Genomic DNA, 20,613 nt, shown 5'->3' with positions numbered 1-20,613 from the left:
GATTAAGCTCCAGAGTCTGGGTCAGCTGCACCTCTTCATTGTAGAGGCTACAGAGCTGTGCTGCTCTACTGGTTTCACTCACTGGAGCCGAGGTGGAGACTAGAGCAGCACAGAGCTGCCCAGTGGAACGGTTTGACAATCCATCAACATTCATAAGTGTTCACACAGTTGGCTGTTGTTTCCCATACGGTAACACTTTATAACACTTTATAACACACTATTAAGCATTAGTTAAACTGTAAATACTGAATTTATTATTTATAACACATGAATATTCAGTGGTATGTAGTTTTATAAACAGTTAAAATGTTTTACTCATCATTGATAAGCACTAACTGTATTTATCTAACTACATACTTCATGTGTTAGTATTCATGTGCTGTAAATGAAGATTTCAGTATTTATTAATGCTTAAAGGGATAGTTCAATATTTTCGTAAATTGGCCCATTGCCAAAATCCCTATAGTTTTAGGAGTAGGTTCGTTACCTTTAATTGTCGGTGCAAGCTATTTTTAGAACAGTGGAGCAGAGCCGCGAGCTGCTCAGAGCTACGCTACGGAGGCTAATGGGATTTCTTGGTTTCTCTCATCAAACTCATCAAATACACAATACAACAACTCCACAACGCTCTGGTGGACAAGTTGTGACCTGCACATTCACCACACTATGAGATAATAACAGAACGTTACCAGACAGAGTTGTTTTAGAGATAAATTCACGCAAAACCGCTGATGCGCGTTCCTGTCGGGGGCAGTTTTTCGGCAAGCAGTCTCTGCATTTGCCTCGAAAATAACTGCGTCTCGTAACGTTCCCTTATTATCTCATAGTGTGTTTAATGTGCAGGTCACACCTTGTCCACGAGGGCATTTTGGAGTTGTTGGATTGTGTATTTGATGAGTTTGATGAAGAAAACCAAGAAATCCCATTAGCCTCCGTAGCGTAGCTCTGAGCAGCTCGCGGCTCTGCTCCGCCGTTCGGAAAACAGCTTGCACCGACAATTATAGATAACAAACCGACTCCTAAGACTATAGGGATTATGGCAATGGGCCAATTTGCCAAAATGTTGAACTATACCTTCAACTAATGTTTAATAGTTTGTACTTATGTGTTACCTTGTCATACATTTGTTTGTATATCTATAATAACATCATTGATTTCCACATATGTTCTACTTTTCCTTTCCTATTTTATACTTTTAGAGCTATGAGCAAAGCCATATTCATACTGATCACTGAGCTCTGTCCCTGTCCATCCTCTTCACCCCTCTCTGTGCCATGTTCATGCTTCAGAGGTTTCCTATAAGCTGCTAAAAATCAGCGGAAGAGAAGCTGCAGATCAAGCTCAGCAGGAAGGAAGGAAGGAAGGAGGACACAGGAAGGACATGGAGCCTCTGGTCTATTTCCAAAATAATTCACCCATCACTACACTACATCATCGTTAATAACTGGTGGCGCCTGGCCAGACGGGAGGATTTTAGCTATGGACCCAAAAATTACCTTATCAGCAAGTCAACAAAATGAGGCTGTTGGAACTCCCCTGGTGGTGTATTAACTCCTCATTATATATAGATAAATACTGCTAAAGCAGAAATGGACTCATGCCTGCCTCCTAGACCTCACACACACCCCCCTGCCACCCCAAGACCAACACTGATAAAACCACCTCTCACTCCAGGTCCATTCACAGATGCTGATATGTTCCCCGGACAACAAAGCTCCTCAGTGTCCGCAGGCGCCTCACTCCTCACCTCTTTCACACTAATGCCCGAGTCGAAATTGTAATTCGACACAATTTGAAAACAAAAATTTCTGCAGTGCGAGGCCGGGCCGTTTCAGCTCCATCAACAGGCCTCAGTGGGCAGCAGGGAATCCAAACTCTGGGAGAGTTTCAGCGCGGTAAAAGAATAATGACCCGAGTGGTGGGAGGTTTTCCCAAACAATGGTGAGATGTCTGAGATAGTGGACACCCGATCGCTCCTCTCAGTCGTCGCTTGAGTCATGCAGGGAGGACGGGGGGTGTGTGTGGGGGCGTGATGGAGGTATCAACACAGAAATGCAACAAATATATATATTTTAGACACTGTGCTCCATCCAAACATTGTATTATGACGGATGGGACACTTGGTTTACAGCAGTATGTCACACACAACACGTTAAGCTGACAGGGGGCACTTGTTGCCCTAGCAGCCACCTTTCAATCTGGATCAGATGTGTTTTGTCTGTCAGTACAGGATTAATCCTTTTGGTATGTTTGCCTGGTAACTTGAGAATGACACGGTGCTGTTCAAGTTTTAACAAATACTGAAAAACTGAAAATCTACTCCAAGTTCTACGAACAACAACTCACATTACAGTCAAAATACAATACAAAACCACAGGCAGCCTCCACACCACTATGTTTTCACTTTATATGTCCATTTGACCTTTAAAGGAGACATATTCTGCCCTTTTACCACAAATTAAAATAGTTCCCAGGTGTCTTAAAGACATGTCTGTGACATGCTTTGGTCAAAATCCCCCAAGGATCAAACATCACAGCTCTTTTCATCCTCTCTAAACAGCCCTGTTCAGAACGGCTGGTTTCAGTGTCTGTCCCTTTAAATGCAAATGAACCACTGCTTGCCCCGCCCCTTCTACTGCTACCAGGTAAGGGTGGTGTTATGCAAATTCAAAAACTAGTTACATCACTGGAAGACAACCGAGGGAACAACTCGTAAAACCACATGGATTTCAACCTAGGGAGTCTGCAAATTAGTGCCTGTCCCTTTAAATGCAAATTAGGTAGGGGTGGTGCTATGCAAATTCATAAACTAATGACATCAGGGAACAGCTCGTAAAACCACATGGATTTCAACGTAGGGAGCCTGAAAATTAGATTTTTTGTTTTTTAATGCTCACATTTTGGGGGTCGGAAGGAAAGTAAAGAGCCTTCAAGAAGTGATATTTCCTTATGTCCCCTTTAAACTCCATGTCGTTATCTATTTTCGATCGGTCTGTAACATTTCATCTGAAAACACACACATACTATGGCCATACATGTGCTGTACAAAGCAGTCAGCTAGTTGCAGAAACTGTTATGAACTAGTTGCAACACAAGACAGTTGTAGCATTAAAGCAGATATCAGCTTCACGGCCGTTTCGGCTAATGCTGCGTTCAAGGCAGGCTTTTGAAACCGTAAGTTACAGCTTCAAGTCACAACTACGACTTGGTAGCGTTCCAGGTAACCCGTAGCTCGTGTTTTTACCATCCTGTTGTCTGTGAAAGTTCCCTATAACGGCCACTCGTAACTTCCGACCCGTGAACTCGTACCAGATCGAACTGGTATGACTTCACAGGAAGGAAAAACACAAAGTACGAGTTTCTTTAAACGCACCATGAGTTAGCAGCCCCCGCCCTTGTCAGGCATCAATTGGTCCTCGTGCTACGTCACCACATTCACGCGCATCCCTTGGCACACACAGCCCTTCATGCCGTTCTCTCTCCTCATTGGATAACACTTGTATCCCACAAGGAAAATTTTCTCCTCGGGTTACAGCAGAGCAGAGTGACGGAGAGACTCGTGTTTAGGCTGAAATACTTCATGTAAGTGATTGCTGACGGAAAATAGGACTATTTAGGACTTATATTAACAAAAACATTCCACTGATATCTGCTTTAAAATACAGAATTCAACTGAACAACAACTGCAGCAAGGACAACAAGGTCAGTAACACTAAACCATTATGTACTAATATTCACCACAGAGTTTTCAAACTAAAACAGGTCCAACAGTGTTGACTGAAGTCTCTGTTTAAGGTGCTTGCAAACTCCAGGACAGCAGGAGTAAACACGGAGAAAGAGATGAGTTTTCAAATTAAAAGTCATGTGGATTCTGCCTCAGATGACTGACGCTACACGCAGAGTGTGTTTGACAGTTTAGCTTAATACAATGAACTAATAAACAACAAATGAAGAAGCATCAAAGCAGTTCATACACAACATGTAGTGCTGCTGTACACTACAGCTCCAAATCCGTATTTTATTTTAAGCATCATCAGGAAACTTTAGTTAAACACTCGTCATATCATGGAATAAAGATGGTGACCTCTTTTTGTCAGAAGCAAAATAAAGAAGTGGTCCAACTTCTTGGCTTCAGCGTGGCCATGAAGTGTTTTACCTTCAGCGTGTGGCTTTTAATAAAGAGCTCTGCTCTTACGCAAGTCGACACAATCCTCTCTGTTGAGCTGCACTGATGTCTGTTTTTCCATCATGTGGTGTGTATTTGAGAGGGAAACTGGCAGCTCCTGCCTCACAGACACAAACACAGGCTGTTTGTTTTTTGATTAGGTGGGTTGCGTCAGCCCTTATAATTTATAGAGGATTAATTATTCATGAAGAAGTCATCGGAACGTGCCAGCGTTTCCTGGAAGTGAAAGTTTGTGGGTCCGCGCAGGTTTCTAAAAGTCCCCCCTTGACTTTCAGACGGTGTTTGTCCAAAGTGAACCTTTTTCATTTTAATTGCATCATTAGGTTTTATTTTATTTTTTTTGGAACAATGCCTTTTCATGTGAAGTGGCGGTACAGTTTGCACCGGTGTGCTAAGCTCTCGATGCTTTTGTCATTGTTGTGCAAAGCCGGCCTTTGTGTTGCTTCAGCCATGTAGATAATGTTGACCAACTCATCCTGTGTTGTGTGCATTGTTCCGCGGGGCCGTGCATTCAGCGGCGAGGGCACTCAGCCTCCGCACATGCAGATCTTCCAGAGCTCCAGACCGCCAACCAGAACGGCGCGGCCACTTTTCGATGGCGTGCAAGTGAACATTTTCACACAGACCCGGTCGGTCGTGCCAGTGTGTGATGATCAGTGGGGCTGTGTGTGTGCAAACTCCAAGCGCCTCTAGTCATTGATGCACAGTTGGTCTCTCCCTGTGAAACAGTGCTTTTAACTATGCTCCAAAGATTGAGCAGTTTATCACTGGTTATACAAATATAATAGGGAGAGAGGAGAGAGGAGGAGGCTGAGGGAGAGCCAATGAGAGGTCCCGACTGCAGGGAGGGAGCGACTGGTGTGGTGTGGCCTGTCCGCTGTAGGGAACTCTCTACCTGTTACTGTGGCAATGCATTTTAAAGGAGACATTATGATGCTCCCTGTCCACAAATTAAAATAGTTCCCAGGTGTCTTAAAGACATGTCTGTGACATGCTTTGGTCAAAATCCCCCAAGGATCAAACATCACAGCTCTTTTCATCCTCTCTAAACAGCCCTGTTCAGAACAGCTGGTTTGAGTGTCTGTCCCTTTAAATGCAAATGAACCACTGCTTGCCCCGCCCCTTCTACCGGTCCTAGGTAGGGGTGAGTGTGAAATCCGAAAACTAGTTACATCATTGAAAGACAACTGAGGGAACAGCTTGTAAAACCCCCCCCCCCACATGGATTTCAATCTAGGGAGCCAAAAAATTACAGCTTTTTTTGTCAATTCGCACATTTTGGGGGCCGGAAAGCAGGACACCCAAATATATAAAAGCCTTCAAAAAGTGATATTTCCATAATATGTCCCCTTTAAGTTTAAAATGTTGAAGTAGCACAGAAAACTGGCCTCACCTGAAACACTTGGCCCCTCCCACTTCTCCTTAGTGAGAGGAAACTCTCAAAGAGCTGATCAAAATGTTTATGAGGTTCAACACTGACTGTAACACAGCCAGTCTTCCTCTCTAAAAAAAAAAAAAAAAACCAAGATCACACTGAAGAAGGACAGGGCCTGTGTCCAGTTTGTCAGAGAGCAGGGGAACTGCTGACAGAGTTAGAGGAACACCAGAACAAACACTCGGTTGAATTATTGAAATTGTGAAATGGCAAAGTGCAAAGAAGCAAAATGTGTCACAGCAGCTCATGAATGAAGCTTTGTGGTGCTCCAGAGAAGCCCAGGCCTGCAGATGACATTAAGACCCAACTTACTTCAACATTTTTATGTAGGTTCATGATGTTTGAGAAAAAGTGAAATTCAGAAATCTACTGTTTCTACTACAGTGGTGACTCATTATACTCAAAATATTAGTTTTTTTTTTCATGTAGATCAGACCCTACTCAAGACAATTAAAAACAACGTAAAATAAAAATTTAAAAACACATGCTGTTGTGTTTAGGGCCTGACTGATGTTTTTTTTGGTGGCCGATTCCGATAACTGATAATCTTCTGATTAAATAGGCTATTTGACATTTTTAAATATTTTTTTAAAACAAATGGTTACTTTTGATCCCTTAGAGGTGTTGGCTACAAGTGTAATTCCTCCCGGCCAGTAAGCGTCGCACTCACACTCGCTCCAACCTTCAATTGTACTGGTTGCCAGGTAACGCCGATAGGGAGAGGCTAGTAGCTAAAGCTAAGCTAACGCTAACCATACTGTATTTAACGAGCAGCAGCTCCGGTGTTGACAGCGGCAACACATCTGAATCATTTCACACTAACTCACCTGCAGATAAAGTCGACAAACCCGCAGCATCACGCCTGCACCGGAAACGTTACAGTACCGGCTGACCGTTAGTTAGCATTAGCATTAGCATTAGCACGATGCCATTTCTCCACAGAGTTATCAGGATCTGCCCCCCCCCTGAGCTCCACCTCAACGTGTGACATCAACGTACTAATGCTGTTGGTGCAGAGATCATTTCATGCTGACGTTGCCAACGTAACCAGATGTAAATATTTATATTGTGGATCTGTCAAAATGTATAAAACAATTATTTATATACCATAAAAATAATTATGTAAAAAGGTTGTAGCTATAACCTTTAATATACTTCAAACACTTGTTACAAAGCAGAACATTTCACTACTTTCAAATACTATTATAGTCAAAAGTTGTTGTGTGGGGAAAGCAGCATATGAACAATTTTAAGATAACATCACAAGCCCCTTTTAATATTTAGCTTAAAAAAAATCAAGTACAAAATGATGTGCAAAAACACAGTAAAGCATATTCCCTGCACTTTAAGAGTGAAAATATAAGTGTTAACACTGGTTGATTAACAATTATTCTCTCATGGCTATAGCTATAGCTATAGCTATAAGCCAACTGTTTAAATCTGTCAGGCCCTGGTTGTATTCTGCCTGTATTTGATGACATCTTTGTTTTATGCGCATGCTTATGTAATGGAGGGTGACCTACTTTATCAGCCACTGCTTGTGTCACGGAAACTTAAGATTCAGATTAAACATTCAGCAAATACCCAGTCTCTGTCCGTCTTTACATCCATTCAAAACTAGGCTATGCAAATGAAGCTGTTCATCGGCTTATGAGACTTTAAGTGAACACCACACGCAACCACAAAACACTGTGACCGCAGTATGAGGAAAAAAATCACATCAGCTCCCTCAGCAGTGAACACATCTGTTTCACCTTAGCTGCGCTCCAGCTCCGCCCACTGTGTTTTAGCCCCGCCCCCTGTGTCTCTGCTATAGATCAACTCAATGGGCACAATTTAGTCAAAGACCCGGATCGTCCCCGACGGCTCTGTTCCGCAGAGGAAACGTCTTCTGATCATGTGAAAGATGCCGAGCAGCCTGAGCGTCCACATTCCGGAGCTCCACCGGGGTCAGAAATCGCTCCACGCCTTAAAAAAATGAAATGTCAGCAGTGCACTCCTTCAGTCATCTGTACCGCACAGAGAATACAGCAGAGTACTGTACATGATGCTCATGATACCAGGGACACTGGTCTCACAGACCTTGATTTCAGCGTTTAATCGTGACAGCAGCAGTGTAACCTGACCTGACATCACTCCCAGCTGTAAATCGATGCCCAGCTGTTTGAGTGTTTTTGTGCCAAGAGCAGATGCAATAATGTTTTAATTGTGAAGCTGATTTCATGCCACATAAAAGATGCTGGAGGTGAATTGAGAGTCATAATCAATTCTCTCACACCGTGCATGTGGAAGCAAGCGTGCGGATAGTTGACCTGAATCTGATCAGACCTGCTCAATAGCTGGGTTTACACGGAGCCAAATGTTCCAATTGGAATCGGCTCTGATGTCCAAACTGAATGGAAATGCTCCATATAAACACCTCAGTCAGAATAAAGCGGCCTAAACCCAATGGAATATCATTTTTGGTTTTAGAGGGAGAGAATATTCCTTTTCCCAAATCGATCAAAAGTAAAATTATATAATTTAAACGGTGAAACGGAATGTTGACTGGTTGCATCTTTGATCAGTCGCATGATGTGTTGATTCATCTGTGTTAGAAAAGAAAAGAATCATTTGTATATAATTTAGGTGTGAACCGGCCTAGACCAGCATGTCTTCTTGGGTTGGTTGAAACTCTTTGTGCATGTCTCATAGCTGTAAAATAGGGCTGCACCAAATGATTATTTTCATTATCGATCAATCTGTTGATTATGTCAATGATTAATTGATTAGTTGTTTGGTCAATAAATGTTAAATTTTTTTGAAAAATATCAATCAGTGTTTCCCAAACCACAAGATGACGTCCTCAAATGTCTTGTTTTGTTCACAAACCAAAGTGAGACTCAGTTTATCGTCAAAGAAACCAGAAATATTCACATTTAAGAAGCAGAAATCAGAGAATTTTTATGAAATGAAATGTGAATATTTGGTTTGCAAATCGATTTACGTGCCTACAATCTGAAGTTTGGGCTCCTAGGGAAAAAGAAAATAGTCTGGAGCCCTGAGTCGTGCATCAGGCTTCATCTGTGTCTTGTCGACTCATGAACAGAGACGTTAACCAGTTCCAAAACTCCCCGAGACTCATCTTTACCCAGATCCGGATGATGTCATCCCTTCACTCAGCCACTTCATTACTTCTGTGTGTTTGCTCAAAGAATAAACAAATCCGGTTATATCATCACCTGAGGATGGAGAGCTGTAGTTTTCCATGATGTAGTAGACTAGATCTAGTCACTGTCTCTGGTCTCTGAAGGAGGGGGTCCGGGGAGGGGAGGAGGGGGGGGGGGTCTACAGAGAACAATGGGGGAGACGGCATACGTCAAATGAAAGGATGGGAGTGTGACTTGGTGCAGTGCGAGCGCCCCGTCTGTGTCACGGCCTTTAATTTCCTGCTTCCTACCAGTCTGCTGCTGGACCGGCACCAACACAGCTGCTGCCAAGAGCTTTATTTTTACACTCATTGATTTCTGAGTCAGATACCTGACAGTTAGTCTGATCCCAACAGACTGTTTGCCATATTAACTCTTTTGTGTTGACCTAGTCATGAGGAGAAGTTTGGCCACCCTCCTATTGTGTTCTGAGGAGAAGGGTGTGATGGAGACGACAGATATCCACTCTTACTCGGTTTACAAGTTGATCCGTGTAGAGTTCCTTCTGATGCACTCTGCTGACGGGGCGTTTATAGCTTCATATCTTCTGTCTCTGTCAGTGAGACGTCTGTTTTCAGTTTGTATGCCTCTATAGTTGATGATACGGTCCTGCTCAACAACATTTGCTTCAATCCACCTGATCTGTTAAGCTCTGGTCACTAACGGTGTGTTCTAAGCTTTACTCAGGGTGGGCAGCCATTAAGAGCTCTATACTTTTTGCTTACACGTTCATTCAGAAAATTCTGATTTATTCAAATAATTTAAAGGCTGTGCAAAGGTGGACTGGTGACTAGATCAGTTTTCCTGTTCACTGTGATGATGTTTAACCTCTGTAGTCCTTAAACAGTTGTTAGCAACCAAATGTTCAACAGGTGTAGTAGTCTAGAGCAGTGGTTCTCAAACCTTTTTACATCAAGGACCCCAAAACTGACACAAATCAGACCTTGGACAACATTTTGAAACAGACACCCTAGAAATATTTTTGTTTTGAGACTGAATAACGTTACTTTTTTAGTCAATGTGTTCAAATTAGGGCCAATAGTTAGCCTAGTAATCTAGACGCACCCTAGCGGCAGCAAAAATATTTGCTCCGTAGGTGGGTCTAGAAACGAGCCATAGGAACTTTTTGAGTCTGGAACACCGTTTGTGTTCACCAATCACAGCGCTCTATCTGTTTAGAGAGTCGTTGGGCGGGCTTAACGCGATGACGACATACATTTTAATTGGCTTGTCAGGCTAACGTCATCCTGCTCTTTGCTCTGATTGGTCGTAGCGCTACCCTATTGCGTGCAGAGGCAGTTTGAAAGACAGCCTTCATCTCGCCCCCTCGATTGAGCCGAGGTCTACCGGTCGTTGCCAGACTAGACATTTTAATGATATAGTCTGGCTTGTCAGGCTAGCCAATAGTTTGAATTTTCGAGAAAAGGTTGGGGACCCCCTTTCGATCCTCTCAAGGACCCCCATGGGTCCCTGGACCCTACTTTGAGAACCACTTGTCTAGAGAAATCGTGGCGAGACTTTGTTGTAGAATTTACATGAAGCACAGACCTTTTATTATTTCAGGAATTAAAAAAGCCAACCTATTCATAAATCCAGAGACTTCAGGACGAGAGAACAGGAAGTGCTGAAATGCAGCCAATTTCCTGCTTTTAGGAATCTTTCCTGGAGCAATTTACAGAGGACGAAGTCCCGTCCTTCCTCAACATTCGCTTCTTGTCCACTGTCCATTATGTATTTTCCTTTTTTTTTTTTCAGTCGTTGCCCTGCTTTAACTGAGAAGAAGCCTGATAAACAGTTAGATGAAGGAGAAGGTCATTGTCAGAGCTGAAGTACATTTGGAGCAGAAACCTGAGCTGCAGCGGCATCGTGGCTCTCAACAGTCGGTCGAGCTGTGAGCTCGTGATGATTGCAGCAGTTTTGCTGAGTCACAGGAGGGATGCAGGCGGGGTGCTGCTGGTGACAGATGGCCCAGGTGAAGTGATGCTGAGTGATGCTCGGAGCCTCAGCCTCCATACATGTCAGAGCCGCCGTCCTGCTGGATCCTTTACACCGCCTATTTATACGCCCGTTGTAACAGAGACGCTGTTCATCAATGTTTGTGTCATGTTTCCTTTCTTTATCTCCACACAGACCTCGCTCCAAGGTCTGTGTGAAGCCCTGTTGGTTTATAGGGCTGGAACGATATGCTTTTCTCCCGATTCGATTCTTCTACGATTTTTTGGATGGTGATTCGATTTAAATTGCGATTCTACGATATTGCCGATTCTCTCGATTTTTAGTCTTTAGCATTTTTAACATTTATCTGCACACAAATACTGTAGGAGCTATAGAAATTAACGTACTCCATTATAAAGTGAACTTAAACCCTTTTCAAAACCTGGACTCTCTGTATGTAAAAAAGGCGAATAAATGCACATTGCACAATATTTAGAATAAAAATGTCAAAAAAAAAAAAATCTAAAAAAAAATCGATTTTTGAAAAAAAAAATCGATTTAAAAATAGTCAAAAAAGATATTGCGATATTTATGTGAATCGATTTTTTCTCCCACCCCTATTAGTTTAGATACATGGGCAGTGGGTCGGTCTGTGAGTTTAGTTGAATTTATCACATCGTTTCCAGAGCATTACCTCCAGGAGCTTTCTCATATGTAACAGCCAGACCATTTGAAATCATTGTATTTCCCTCAATAAACTGATATTCAGCCTCTGGGCGTATGACTCAAAATATGAATCAGTGTGGACATGTGGACGTGGATCCAGAGGACGCGTCGCTGCCGATCAATAACCCACGGTCTGCACAGCACAGCAGGCCAGAACCATATATCATTACACTTCCTGTCCGCGGCTGTAAAATGACAGCAGTGTAAGAGAATCCATAAATCCAAGGTTGTCCATACCCACAGGAAACGGCCCCAATACGTAGAGGGTTATGTATGTGTTTCCCATAAACGTGTGAAAATGGTGCAGATTGTTCCAGACGAACATAGAAGTCAGCGTCATGTGACACATACATTGTTTTTAACGAGGTTATGTAACTATCCTCTGACATGTCGAGTAAATTATGAGGGCATTCTTCTAAAAATAAAGCATGTATAGACTGTGTGAAGCTCTGAGCGTGGCAGTGGAGAGAAATGTGCTGGACTCTGGTTAAATTTATACCTTGTAGTTTCACCAACACAGTTTGAGACGTCCACTAAGTCTTTGCATCATGTTAATTGCCTCAGTTCATTATTAACTTTATTAAATTAATTAGAGTTTTGTGGGAAAAATGTGTTTGTCTCTTAAAAGGCGCATTCCTACTGCAGGAGGTTTCCTCAGGAAACAGGAACTACATTTAGTTCCGGGGTAAAAGATGGATATCCCCCCAAAAACAGCCCTGGTCAGGGGGAGTTCAGGAACATTGCACAGTGTGGTCTGTTTGTTTTGTTGTGAAAAGTGTGTCAAAAAAGTGATTAATTGTTGTATGTGTTATGCATGTCTTGCATGTATTTAAAGAGACACTCCAGAAATTATGGCATTGCACTTGCGCAGCCCAAAAAAGCAACCAAGATGGATTTTTAGTAAAGGTGCACTGTTTTTTGGTTAAAGGGACTACGAGAACTTTCGGAAAGCAAAGTGTTTTCACACTACATTTCCCATGAGCCTCTGCGCCCACGGTGAAACCGCAAGACGGACAAAAGCGAAAGCATTTGCCAAGAATGTTTTCATTAATCAAGAATTAAAGTCGGAGGTTCAAAGACGATCAGATACCGTCGTAGTTCCGACCATAAACAATGCCAACTTACTATCCGGCGGTGTTATTCCCATGACCCGCTGGGCAGCGTCCGGGAAACCAGGAAATGCTGGGCGAGTCGACCACTAAATTATATCAAAATAACTATAAAGACAAAACGAATGTAGATTCATCCACATTAATATGAGACTCTTTTATAACCAAAAGCAAACTCCTTGGGTTCTCTTTTAAAAATATTGGTTACTATTTATCTACTTTATATCCATAATCAGTATCAGTAAGGAATTCTGACCTGTACCATCCAGTTTTCATCTCACAGATTTCAAATTTGGCTAAAAAAGAAAAAAAAGTTACTGTATTGATTTCTAGTCATTGAATCATATTGTGTTATATATCGTCCTTGTATCATATCAGCAAACATGTATCATGACACGTGTGGCATCGCTGTTCAAACATAGCATTACACCTTGTAGAGATTAACATAACAGCTTCAGTGTTCATTGTCCCAGAGGTTGAACCAGGTGTGTTTTTGTGACCAGATCTCTGAGGAAAAGTTGTGTTTTTTTCTCGGCTACATCTCCTTATCCACACGGCCCCGCTGTTATCAAACAGACAGACAGGCTGAGACTGTGTTGTAGTCTGGATGGACACAAAGTGAGACCTTCAGAAATGATGCCTGTCGCTCCCTGATTGGCTCTCGTCAGCCTTGACAACATGATTGATAATGAATTCCAGTCTCACTGACCTTGTTACTGTATTTGCTGCTTTTTATGCTGCAACTTTATTGTTCCTCATTCAGACTTGTTTCTGAAACTGATGAGCAGAGTTGACAGTCTGCTTCCTGTTTACACCAGCTCAGATTGCACATGTTCACTATGAATGCTCATGCAGAACAACTCTGAGAATGCTCACCTAGACGGAGATTATTTTTTGTTTTAAACCTTTTCAAAATAAAAGCCTGTGAGTGTGTATTTAGTTCCCACTCTCTGGTATCATGGCTTGTACTGAGCTCTGTAGCCTCTGGGCTACCAGCTGTCACATCGCATTAAAGCCTGAAAACGATGCTAATGACTCACTTGTGTTGAGCTGTTGTAGGGACAGTTGGAGTCGTGCTGTGAAGCTTATTTTTTGTCTGACACCCTTTAGCGAAGACGGCTCCCCGCTCAGCGGAGGCGGGAAATGCTGTGAAAACGCTCAGGACGGCAGAGGAATGTCCTGAGGTGATCACCAGAGCTGTAAAGTCGGGAAAGACAATAACCAGCACCTCGATATTGTCTGTGAAGATGAAGAGGGCATTGTGTGTTTTAACTGCTCCAGCATCGTGTGTGTCGTTTTTTTTTTTAAAGAGCTGGTGTTGCCAGGCGACATGCCACCTCAAGGCTATAGGAGTTTATCACCTATACATGATTAGTCTTGTCATTTTTAAAAGCTTTTCAGGATGTTGCCCAGATTTTAGAGGGAAAAAGAATCCAGCCCGAGCACCACAAATCACTACAAATTCTTTTTTAGTGTGGAGTGTTTATTCTGTCATTGATTTCACATCGTTCCCGCAGCGCAAACAGTGAAACCAATCCACTAAAGCGGCCCTGTGATCTCACTTGAGAGCACATAAAGTATTTATGTATGAAAGTCCCAGATTTTCTTTGGAAACAAATATCCTGTGTTTTTTTTCTTCTACAAAAACATGAAATGATAATTTTTTTTTCTCTCTGTGTCGCTTTCAGGAGCCGTTCGAGGACGGCTTCGCCAATGGAGACGAGCTGACCCCGGCCGAGGAGGCCGCAGCCAAGGAGGCGGCTGAGCCCAAAGGAGTGGTGAAGTTCGGCTGGGTCAAAGGAGTCCTGGTGAGTTCCTTAATTTATTTTTATGTATCTCAGCTCTTTATTCCTACTCTTGAAGACTGCTGTGTTTCCTGATGTGACTTCACATTGGACTGTAGATATAAAATAGTTAGATTTACATTTTGCACAGTTAAAAATACACAAGTAAAAGGAAGAATTTAACAATTTGTAGTGCTGGAAGAGGCGACAACTCAAAGAGCTTATTAGATGCCTCCACCTATGGTTAACAGTGAAATATAATGTCATACAAAAAGAAAATAAAACATACAAATGAAGAATCAGAAATATTTGTATAAATGATGATAATAAAAGGAAGATTATAAGGAAATTACACAAAGAATAATGATCAAGATATATGAATAACAATTAAAAAAAAAACTTAAGAACAAAACAAAGATCATTTTAAGGAGATTACACAAATTAATAATAATAAATACGATCTGTTCTGGTGCATCAGGTGATCACCCAGTCATCACCATTTAGCCCACATCAACTTTGAAGACAACATGTTCACCTGCTGCCTAATACATCCCACCCACTAACAGGTGCCATGATGCAGTGTTATTTATTCACTTCACCCATCAGTGCTCAGGATGTTATGTATGGTTGGTGTATATATATAACATGTACAGGTCCACAGAATCACACATGCTGCAACTGTAAGATTTTCTACTATTGTACACTTGTGGGTGTATTGACTCACACTGAAACCAAATCTTTATTGAACAGTTATTTCCAGGACTGGGATCTGTGTACAAAAATAAATATAGAGTTGATCCATACACATACACATAAGATCCGGAGGGTGATAAATATGGTGCATACAGTATATAACACCATACACTTTAGTTCTGAATCTGACTCTGTTGCATTTTACTCATGATGTGATTGATATTCTCAGAACTAAAGAAGCTGCACATTTCACCTCTAACCTACAATATTATTAAAGGTCCAGTGTGTAAAATGAGGGGAAAACAGTGACATCTAGCATTCTGACTCTATTATTCATCTATTAAATATGTATATTGTTTATTATGAACGTGAAACTCTTGAAACGTGCTTTCTGGTTGGCTGGATTTTCCATTCCGTACAAACATGGCGGTGCAAGATGGCGACACTCTCTAAGCAAGACCCTTGCTATATGTAGTGTATATATAAAAGAGGAATTATAAGGCTATGAAAACCAAACAGATTTTATTTTATAGCGATTATACACTTATACTAATATAGTCATTGGTAGTATATTCAGATTTTACCAATAGACCTTGACAAATTTTACACACTGGACCTTTAAAAAAATGTTTACATTAAGAAAGGACCCAAAGCTATCACATTAATAATTTTTTTTTTTTTTTTTTTTACATTGGGAAACTAAGTAATGCACAGCTGCTGTCCAAATGCACCTGCTCTTCACTGCCTCATAGTTTTAAAGTTTTTCAGCTCTCACGATGAAAGAAATAGTATGTTTATGACTAATGTTTCTAGAATTAGCAGCAGCTTTGATGTGAATGTTCTGACCTGATATTCTCTCTTCATGTGGTCAGCCACACTCAGTTAAACCCTGAGCAGTGGAGCACAGGTGAGAAGTGTGCCACTACGCAGTATAATTTGACCTGTGCATGTGAGTGTGTGGCACGGTGTTCAGGATTGTGGAGCGTTGGTGTGAACCATAAGAGGCTCAGTTAGCAGGTGGTTGGTTGGTTGGTCGGCGGGTTAGAGAGCAGCTGAGAACTGTGGCTCCCGCTCAGCTGGACCCACTTCATTTTATTAAAAGCACAGGATGAAGTTTTCACATTAAGACGCGTCTGGATAATGTCGTCCTGCTTTTATTTTGGCATGACGATTACTTACTTCCTCTCTAATATAAACCTTGTGCTAATTCCTCTGGTTTCTGATGTTTCTTTTATCAAGTGTTGGGAGTATTTTCAGTGTGACAGTTACTTACCCCTGGATCTGACCCCATGTATGTGTCAGTTGTACAAATTCAGAAACACAGAACATATTTTATTGTAGGTGTATCATTGTTATTGCTAATTTTATTACAAATTACTGAAAAGGACTGTTCTATTTTGTAGATTTTTTTTTCAACCTTTTCTTTATTGTTTTTTTTAATTCAACACAGCAGTCCTTGAGCTGAATAATGTTGCATTGTACAAATGAACACAAACACCAGATCAGCCCATTCCTCCCTCCCTTCAGACCACTGGCTCCACAGAATAGGCTATGTACTGTACCTTGTCACAGAGGAAGACAATAGGAATTCGATTTTTATATTAATCGCGATTTAAAAAAAATCAATTCTCATATGAGATTTTTTTTTTTTTTGGGGGGGGGGGGACGACCAATCTTTATTGTACGATCATGTATTCTGTGCCATTACACTCAACAAAGTCAAACCGGCCTATTGTGTTCGTTTGTTCACAGATATCTATGTGAACAAATGAACACAACAGACAAACTGATGTAATGCGTGTATTGTTTTTTGATAAATATGACTTATGATGTATTATCAAGTGTTTGGTTCAACCTGCTCTTGTTTAAGGAAAAAAAAATCACAATAATTGAAATATAAAATCGCAATACTTGGTAAAATCGAATCGCAATACTTGTTTAATCAGAATCGCAATTTAAATCGAATCGGGACCCAAAAATCGTTAGAGAATCGAATTGGCACAAAAGCATATCGGCTCAGCCCTAGTAAATAATTATTAAATTAATTCATATTAATTATTAAAACCAACCAAAAAAAGAGCAGAATTATAGAAACATAAGACAGTTACAGTAAATGAGCAGACTTAAAGAGGAAACATCTGACAAGTACTCTGGAAGTGCACTCAACTGTCTGCTAGTGTAAATAAAATAGGGCCCACAACAACCATATCCTGCTCTTGTAATGCTTCATAATGACTGTCCTTTACAATAGTGTTCAGTGCTAAACACTTTGCATTTCCTGTCTTTACTTCATAATAAAAGACAAATGTTTCACCACTTAATTGAAACTGGAATGTCACAATGCATTGTTGAAAAGCTTTTAGCCATGATGTTTATATTGAAAGTCAGCCCTGGACTGCTGCTGTTGAAACCAGATGACAGATGACAAGCAGCAGAAGTCACTCTGCAGGACTTGTAGGTTGTAGGTTTTTATTTGTTTTGTAAATCCTTCTCTGCGACTTTGCTGAGAAATCCTGATGCTCCGTTTGCACTGAACCTCTCCGCCCTCTCCCCCTCCTCCAGGTCCGCTGCATGTTGAACATCTGGGGTGTGATGCTCTTCATCCGCATGTCCTGGATCGTGGGTCAAGCTGGAATCGGTGAGTGGAGATCTGTGAGGAGCAGATGACTGAAATGACCTTAAACTGTGTGTTTACTCCCAGCGAGGTTTGGACACAGGAAGTGGAGGGTGCAACCCGCCTGTGATGAAAGATGCGGCAGTTGAAAGTCTTTTGTTTGTTCCTTTTTTTTCTTTCTTTTTTTTTGTTAAATGTTGTATCATTTGTTTGCAGCCTTTCCTGAATCTTACATTTAAAAACCATCACATGTGAACTGGGGTTGAACATTTAAAGGGGAACTATGCAAGATTTTTACCTGTCTTAAACAGTAATTGTGATTGGTTTAAATGACTTGTTAGGAGTAGAATGGAGGCTCTCTGCCTTCCCCCTAGCGTCGCTTGGTGGAAAACCAACTTTGCAAGATCAGCACCTCCCATCCGGTGTCCCAGATCTTGTCATTGTGAGAAACAAGGACTGCTTTAAGGCACTATGATGCAAACACGCTCAGTAATCAACAATGTTACCCACCCTCTCATCAGCTCCATTGAAATGCACATGGTTTGCGAAGGAGGGAGGAGGGTTAGCTGTGAGTTTTTACGACAGTGGAAATATACACTCCAAAACTGTAGGGGGAGCTCCATAGAGAAAACAGTGATCAAAACAGCGCAAAAGTGACCAGACTTGCATAGTTCCCCTTTAATGTAAATAGAATCATAATTACAATGGAGTGTGCCAGGGCTGACGTCAAAACCCGGAAGTTTAGCATCGCGCTGGTTCCAGGAAAAGAAAGTCAATGGGATTTTTGCATTGCGTTTTGGATTATGTCAGAAAATCAGCTCTATGGCTAACACAAGTTTATGATACTTACCAGTTTAGTTCAGCAAGATAATCTTCACATATGAACACCTTTTCTACCATATTTGGCAGCACCCGCTAATAGTTGAAAACAGTGCTGATACGTGCTTCCACGTCGGAGTCAACATCGGAGTAACAACATTGGGAAAAGTCGCCTTTGACAAAAAAAAAAAAGCAGGATCTCATACAGACAGCCACAAAAAACAACAACCATTAAATAAAATCATTACATAAAAGTAACTGCACACCGGAGGATAAGAACAAATTATTGCACACTATTGTCTCTCTCAAAGGAGAGATACTACTGTATTTGATACTATCCTTTGAGATACTATGACCTGGACAAATGAGGATATGCACAGGCTTATTGCACATTATTGATCGTTAAAAAGCCTTACAGCTTCCTGTTCCTCTCCATCTTGCATTACTCATGATCCAGACATAAAGGAACAGTTTGTTTGGTGCAAGACCAATAAAAAGTCACATAACTCATTTAAAGATTTTTTCCAATTGAAATGTAAAAACGAGTATGCATATTATATATAATATATTATATTTCTATTCTACTTAAAAAAGGTCTCAGATTTTCTGATTCATATCAATCATTATTTAAAAGATCAGATATTGGTTCATAAAGTCCTTTGATTAATGTTTGCCGGTTCCTGTTCGTTTAGTCTCGTGCAAACGCACAAATGGCACAAGATCTGCCTGTTGTGTCCAGTCACTGCTGACATGTGCACATTAACTGCAGTACTACAATCATCACCTATGACTGTACTTGAAGAGTTGCACTGTTTACTTAAATAAATGTGCATCGGTGTAACTGCTTTTGGATCAATTTCTAATGTAAACATTCATATTTTTAGTAATGCAACAGGTTAGAGAGTTCCAACTTTGTACAATTTCTGTGAAATTTAGTTCTGTGAAAATCTCTTTCATAATTGAGCAAAACTGGTATTAAGAGTGAAAACCTCTAAATGAATGGATATTGAATGGAATCAGAAACCAGCAGCGCCACCCAGCCCTGCTTAAGTTAAAAGTCACTTTACCTCTACTCATGTTACATCATCATAACGTTACATTGCATTAGATGTTTTGACGCTCAGTCTGATCAGATGTGTCGTCACACCAGCTGCTGAAGCCACACACAACCACACACACCCCCTCACTTCTCCAAAACACACTGAAGTTCTGTTGAGGCTGACTTTTGTCTTCTTTATCACAGTGTGTTTTTACAGGAGTAGAAGTGTCTCCACACTTTGTAGTCTCAGTCTTTACTGTGGCCTGACTGATGTGTGTTCACAGTGGAACAGAGACGATAACAAGGACTTCTGGGAAGAGTGTGTCAAATTGTGTTTTATGTGTGCGTGGGGGTCAGTGGTGAGAGGGGGAGTTGTGGTTTCGGTTAGGGGTGAATGAATGCCAGTGTGTGTGTGTGTGTGTGTGTGTGTGTGTGTCATCATGGTAAGTTGTGGAGCCATGCTGTAGCAGAAAGCAGCAGAGTGGAGAGTGTGAGGAGGTTAGCAGGTGTTGAACACACAGTCATAAAGCTGTATATGTGTCATAATGACTGATGGAGACTCAGATAAAGATTCAGTGAGTGCTGATGTAGTTAACTCCTTTTTATAAACATTTACAGTGTCAAGGTGCAACATAAATACATCATTAGACAATTATCAGTCCTTATTGTCCAGTGGTAATGCTCCGTCCTCTCCCTGGCTTCTAGAATCAATCCATTTTTCATTAAATTGTGTCTCTTTCAATCTGAGTTTATGTTTCAGTTCATTTCATTCATTACAAATATCTCCTCCACTGTCACAACAGCCACTGCTCCTCCATCAGCAGTTCCACTTTATATCATAACCTTGTGACTGTGTTTTTACCTGCTGAGAACAGTATTTTAAGAAGATACTTGTCCTCTTTTGTAAAATCTGACACAATACATGTTTCAGTCAGATTAGAGTAGAGTATCTTACATGATTTGGATATCTCCAACCCTATTTTTTTTTTCTTAGACTATACTTAGATATTTTATCCCAGTATCCCTTTATCTTTTCTTTTTTTAAAGTATATTTTTGGGGCTTTTTGCCTTTAATTGATAGGATA

General features: G+C 41.1%; 1 protein-coding gene across 1 annotated transcript in view; it reads left to right on the top strand.

Moving 5' to 3' along the window:
* slc12a2 (solute carrier family 12 member 2) overlaps positions 1 to 20,613 on the top strand; it is a 103,062-nt gene that overhangs the window by 26,521 nt on the left and 55,928 nt on the right. Inside the window, exons 2-3 of the mRNA XM_083983818.1 lie at positions 14,268 to 14,387; positions 17,619 to 17,694. Of these exons, the coding sequence (XP_083839944.1) occupies positions 14,268 to 14,387; positions 17,619 to 17,694 (196 nt within the window). The remainder of the gene's footprint in view (positions 1 to 14,267; positions 14,388 to 17,618; positions 17,695 to 20,613) is intronic.

This window comes from Trachurus trachurus, assembly GCF_905171665.1.
Source record: "Trachurus trachurus genome assembly, chromosome: 12".
In the NCBI taxonomy this organism is placed as follows: Eukaryota; Metazoa; Chordata; class Actinopteri; order Carangiformes; family Carangidae; genus Trachurus; species Trachurus trachurus.
Note: the sequence above shows the minus strand (reverse complement) of the source record. Positions and strands in the feature narration are given on the sequence as shown.